Raw genomic sequence first — 6,230 nt, forward strand, 5'->3', positions numbered from 1 at the left:
CTCATTCATATCATTTAATTGGTACATCTCTTAAGACTTTTTTTCTTAATATCTGAAAGTTCTACTTCCCTTTTTTTAGTGTCATTTTATTGGTTGAGAGGCCAGGTTGTTCCTCTTGTAGGTCAGCCATATTTTAGATTTAATTGTTTCTTTTTGCATCATATAATTTGTCCTTCTAGCCCCCAAATTTTCTCTTAACTGAGAGTTAGATCTTGATGTTTAGTTTCAGGTTCAATATTTTTTGGCACAATGCGTATGTCTTATTTTGCCTCATTAGGAGGTACATAATGTTTTGTCCTGTTTTTGATGAGGTTAAAATTGATCAGTCGGTCCAGATGTTGTCAACCTGATTACTCACTGTGAAGTTCATTATCAACCTTTCGCCTAATATTTTTAATATCTACTGAAATCTTGCCTAGTTCTATAATTTCTTCATGTGTTGTACAATTGTCTACTAAAAAACTTTTACCTCAGCAACTTGTAGTTGTCCTGCAATACAGTTCATACAGAAAATGCAGTCTAAATGATTTTCTCTTTCCTTTTACTTATCAATTTTCAGAATGAGCCAGTGCCCTGGCAACCTCCACAGGGAGAGGAGAATAGAGGTGATTAATAGGTAAGATAAAAAGCTTTTCAACATTCGCTCTTTTGAATTTCTTTCTAGAATGAACCTTCTAAAGTTTAACATGGTTTAAATGGTAATGAAAAGTTTCTACATATTCATGAACATATTCTTTTAAATGAAACCACTTAGTTGTGAGCATAAAGTAAAAAAAGATCCCTACATTCAAAACCTTTTCTCTAGAATTTTTCAATGTTCCTTAACACAAAATTCATAATGGAAAACTTTCTTATCATTATTTAGTTACATTATGAATTCGCTGATGGTAAGTAAGGTGTGAGTGTTGTCTAAATGCCTTCTTACATTCCTTACAATTGTATGGTTTCTCACCAGAATGAATTCTCTGATGCTGAATCAGTGATGAATGAAGCCTAAAGGCCTTCCCACATTCTTTACAGTCATAAGGTTTCTCGCCAGTATGAATACTCTGATGCTGAGTAAGTTGTGAGAGCAGTCTAAAAGTCTTCTCACATTCCTTACATTTATAAGGTTTCTCACCAAAATGAATACTCTGGTGTTGAGTAAGTTGTGAGAACAGTCTAAATGCTTTCCCACATTCTTTACAATCATAAGGTTTCTCTCCAATATGAATACCCTGATGTGAAATAAGTTCTGAGTAACGACGAAAGAACTTTTGACATTCTTTACATTCATAAGGTTTCTCACCGGTATGAATTCTCTGATGGAGAGTTAGATGATAGCCACGACTAAAGGTCTTCCCACAGTCCTTACAATCGTAGGGTTTCTCACCAGTGTGAATTCTCTGATGAAGAGTAAGTTGTTGCCGTACTCTGAAGGCCTTCCCACATTCCTTACATTCATAGGGTTTTTCACCAGTATGAAGTTTGTGATGTAGTCTAAGGCCTGTACTACAAAGAAAAGCCTGTCCACATTCCTTACATTCATAGCACTTCTGAGCAATATTAAGTCTTTGATGTCTAGTAAGGTGTGCATACTGCCTAAAGGTCTTCCCACATTCCTTACATTCATACGGTTTCTCACCAGTATGAATCCTCTGATGCAAGTTAAGTTGTCCTCGCACTCTAAAGGATTTCCCACATTCCTTACACTCATAGGGCTTCTCACCAATATGAATTCTCTGATGTACTCGAAGATCTGCACTACATGTAAAGATCTTTCCGCATTTTTTGCATTCAAGGAGTTTGTCAGAAGTATGAATTCTCTGATGTCGACTAAGATGGGCACACTGTCTAAAGGCTTTACCACACTCTTTACATTCATAAGGTTTCTCACCAGTATGAATTCTCTGATGGAAGGTAAGTTGTTGACGTACTCTAAAAGCCTTTCCACATTCCCCACATTCATAGGGTTTCTCTCTATTATGAATTCTCTGATACAAATTAAGGGATTTGAGTTTCCTACAAGTGGGCCTTTTTTCAGAGGTGGTTTTTTTCACTTGCCTGAAATACTCCTTTTGAGGACCCTTTAGTCTCTCAAACTTTTTATATTCAAAATCTTTTCTGAAAAAAGAATCTTCTGGGCTATAACTTCTAATGTTTTCCATGATCTCCCACTGAGATAAATTCATTTCATAAATATCCTTTTGAGATAATGTTTTAGTGTCGTATCTGGATTCCAAACCTGAAAGAAAACAAGGTAAACACATGCTATTTTCTTATTCTAGAAAAAGTAAACAAAGAAGCAAATAAAAACTTTATAATAGAAAAAACTAGAAAACGAAGCCCAGTTGAAATAAATGGGCTAAAAAACTGATTCCTTTTTTCAATTAGAATAAGGAACAAAGACATGGCCTTTGTTTACTATTAGATATTTCAAACCACTGACTGTCCATTTGCTCCCTATGTCCTTAAACTGCCCCCTTTCAACTTCTAAAATATGTCACAATCTTTCTATTTCTTAGAGCTTTTCATAGGCTATTAAATTGCCCAGGAAAGCTGACTTGGGATCTCCACATGATTGGGTGCCTTTTGTCCTTTAGTTATCGTGTTAAAAATCAGAAAAATCATCCCTGTTGACTTCATTTAACTTATACCCTTTCTTTTCTATCCCAGTAACTTGTTTCTTACTTAACACTTTTTTTCAATTTTGTTACCTATTCATTAATTTTCTCAGTTTTTATTCTCCTCTCTTACTTTAAACCTGCCCAAGAGCAGAAACCATCTTCAATTATCATTGAATAACAAATGACTTGACATAGTAACTGTTCATTAAATTCCCATAATTATGTAACAGTTATTGCGAGGTTCTACTTATTTATCTTCATTTGAGTTTATATAACTTTACATATGTAGTAACAAATATGCAACCTGTTCTGTTTCTTCATATTTTCCCTAAAGTCCTCATGGTCAATGACATTTGGCTACTTCCTAGAAAGTATTTTAGTGATTTTTTTTTTTCAGGCAAAATGACACACTTATACACTAGTAACATGCTAATAAAATTCTGAGCAAAGAGGTTTTTCTCAAATGCATATTTTCTCAAAATTTTTACAATAAGAGTTCAATATTTTCAAAAAGAAAAAAGTATCTTTAAAAACTCATAATACAGGCATATTTTTAATATGACTAAACTGGAAAGAATCCAAGTGTTCATCAACAGAATGGCTAAGTAAATTATGATATATTCATACAACAATACTGTCCAGCAATGAGAATGAATAATCTAAAAGTACACACAACATGAATCAATCTCATGAACATAATAGTGAGTAAACAAAGGCAGACATTAAAGAATATATACTTTATGATTCCATTTTCATATAGCACTCAAACCATAAAACTAATCTATAAAGTTGTTAAAAGTCAGGACAGTGGTTAACTTCGGTGGGAAAAAATTACTGGAAAGAGTTAAGAGGGAGCTGCTGATACCCTAGTAAAGCTCTATTTCTGACTAAATCCGATTATATGAGTGTGATCACTTTTTGAAAATTCAGTGAGCGGCATACATATAATTTCTGTAATTTTGTATTTATATTTCAGTAAGTTTATTTTAAAAGGAGATACTAAAAAAACATTAAAAGGCAACAATGATTTAAATAGCGTGGATGAAATGTGAGCAGAGACAGGTAAATGAATAGCATTGAAAATACTGCTATGAAATCTGTATGTGTCTTCCTCCAGCCTTCCTTCCTCCTGCCACCTATCTGTCTGTCTGTCTCTATATCGCTACCCAAGAAAGCAATACAAAAATATGGCGATTTTCTAAGAATTTTGGGGAAAGTCAATTCAAGGCCTCATTAAGACAAATATGGTACATATGGTATATAAAATGACCAGTAATTAGCTGAACAATCCTAATACTAGTAAATAAGTAGGCAGCTATAAAGGTAAGAAAAATGTTCTTAAAATAAGGTGGTAATTTCAAAGGATTTACTTGCAATTTCAAAATTAAAAGCCAGTAATCCAAAAGGAAAATCTATCAAAATCAAAATAAAAGGCAAAAACATGTATAAGAAAATGAGAAAGTGATCACAGCATAAAAGTCCATACAAACTGGCATAAGACATAAAACATTATTCTACAGCCATGCTATCCTGAACAAGCCCAATCTCGTCTGATCTCAGAAGCTAAGCATGGTGGGGTCTGGTTAGTACTTGGATGGAAGACCACCTAGGAAGAACAGGTGCTGTAGGCATAAAAAAAACAAAAAAAATAAAATAAAGGATTGTAAGCTGACAAGGTCCTTGCAATCTCTGAGGTCAAAAAAGGATTGTTTCGCCTAAAGAAAAAAAAAAAAGACATAAAACATTAAACAATGGAAAAAGTAATGGAATAAAGGAAGTAAACCAACAGAGCAAAATGTCCATATCACTCGTAAAAAACAAAGTAGAACAAGTTCCAAAACTTATCCTAAAAAATGTGAAAGTTTTTATTAAAAACAAATTATTTCCAATGTGGATATACTGAACCTGAGATTCTCATGCACTAACTAAAGTGGCCCCCCAACTTAGGTGACATGCCAGATCAAGACCTTGGCATGTTAACAATTCTCATCTAGGAGGTTACTCTACAGAATAAACAGCTGAGCTGTTATCTTAACAAAAAGTCAGCCATGTTTGTTCCCAAATTTGTTTATGCCAGTTTTTATCACTGCAAGCGACTGAAAGACAACCATTTTTCTATGAAAACTAAGTTGACTGTTTTAAAAGCAGTGGGTATAGATGCATAATACATTGTTTTCAAAGTAGTCATGGCTGAGGAAATAGTAATGATTAACAGGAAACATAAAAACTCAAGAATTCTGCACTCAAACTGCTTCACAAGTATCTCCAGGTTCATGTTCTATTTTAAATAAATTGAAAGCGGAAATAATTTAACCAAGAAAAACCTACACTGAAATAAAAGGCTGGACTAAACATCAAAAGATTAGCCTATGGTAGGAAATTTTAATGTTCCAACTTTTAAGATATATTTAAAATATCTAACTGTTTAAAATTAATAAACCAAATACAGACTTGGATTCTAAGTCAAGGGCTTTACTCTAGTAAACAATGCTCATGCAAAAGCAAAATATTAGCCAATCTTAGATCAATATAAAAAGACTAATGTTTCCATTTAAGGGGTATCAGTTTTAATTGAAAAGAAAATGAGAAGCAAATTATCTGGTCATAAAATTCATTTGTTTCCTGAGGTATGATGTCTTTATAATAACTTTTTTTTTCTTTGGCTGCTACAAAATGATATGGGACACAAAATATTTATGACAGAGAAGGTTTCATTCACATTAATACTAAGATTAATGTATCCGGAGATCTGTAAGTATTAAAACCCTATGACTACAGAATTGTACTTCTTAGAATCAATACTGATCAAGTACCAAATAGTCCATACTAAATGCCAGTAAAATACTGAATAATCTTCACATTCTGTTCATAATTGTATTGCTTATTTCATTAAGGAATCAGAAGCAACTGAAAGAAAACTAGATTTCTCCCCTTCACCATATTATCCAACCAACCTATGTCCATATTCTTACCATATGCATAGTTTTCCTTCATAAATTGGCTCCTACTCTTTCCCATCTACTAAAAGTCATTGCTTACAAAATTATCTTCTCTCTATTCTATAAATTTTCCACTCTTCGAAATCATTCCCTTCAGCCTATAAACATGTTCTAATATCTCACATCTTAAAATACATTCCCTGTATCCTATGTCTGTTTTTAAGGCAAAATGATCTCAAAGAGTCGTATATGCTTCTTTTCATTATTGCCACACCTCTCATTTTCTTTTTCTTTTATCTTTCAATAACTTTAAAACAAAACTTTATTACAAGCACATTTCAAACATACACAAAAGTAGACAGAACAGTATACACTATAATAAACTGTCTACCCAACCTCAACAACCATCAATCCAAGCCCAATCCTGGCCTATTCTGCATTATTCTAAGCAAACAGAATATTCAAAGCAAGCATTATTTAAGCAAATCCCAAATATTATACTATTTTTTTGTACTTATTTCAGAATTTACCTCTGAATTTTTAAAAAACATAATCATAATACCACTATCCAGACATAAAAAATGAGCAATAATTCTTAATATCAAAAATCACTTCCAATTATCTCATACATAAATTTTAAACAATTTAAAAATCATAGTTGATTCAAAGTCCATAGAATACAACT

The 6,230-nt window shown here is 32.8% G+C and overlaps 1 protein-coding gene and 1 pseudogene across 1 annotated transcript in view; one reads left to right on the forward strand and one right to left on the reverse strand.

Moving 5' to 3' along the window:
• LOC105304096 (zinc finger protein 30 homolog) overlaps positions 1-6,230 on the reverse strand; it is a 94,145-nt gene that overhangs the window by 64,903 nt on the left and 23,012 nt on the right. Inside the window, exons 5-6 of the mRNA XM_023522044.1 lie at positions 3,693-3,768; positions 870-2,257 (exon numbers count right to left, since the gene is read on the reverse strand). Of these exons, the coding sequence (XP_023377812.1) occupies positions 870-2,257; positions 3,693-3,768 (1,464 nt within the window). The remainder of the gene's footprint in view (positions 1-869; positions 2,258-3,692; positions 3,769-6,230) is intronic.
• On the forward strand, positions 4,119-4,237 carry LOC111730694 (annotated as a pseudogene).

The sequence above is a fragment of the Pteropus vampyrus genome, unplaced genomic scaffold, assembly GCF_000151845.1.
Source record: "Pteropus vampyrus isolate Shadow unplaced genomic scaffold, Pvam_2.0 Scaffold328, whole genome shotgun sequence".
NCBI lineage: Eukaryota > Metazoa > Chordata > Mammalia > Chiroptera > Pteropodidae > Pteropus > Pteropus vampyrus.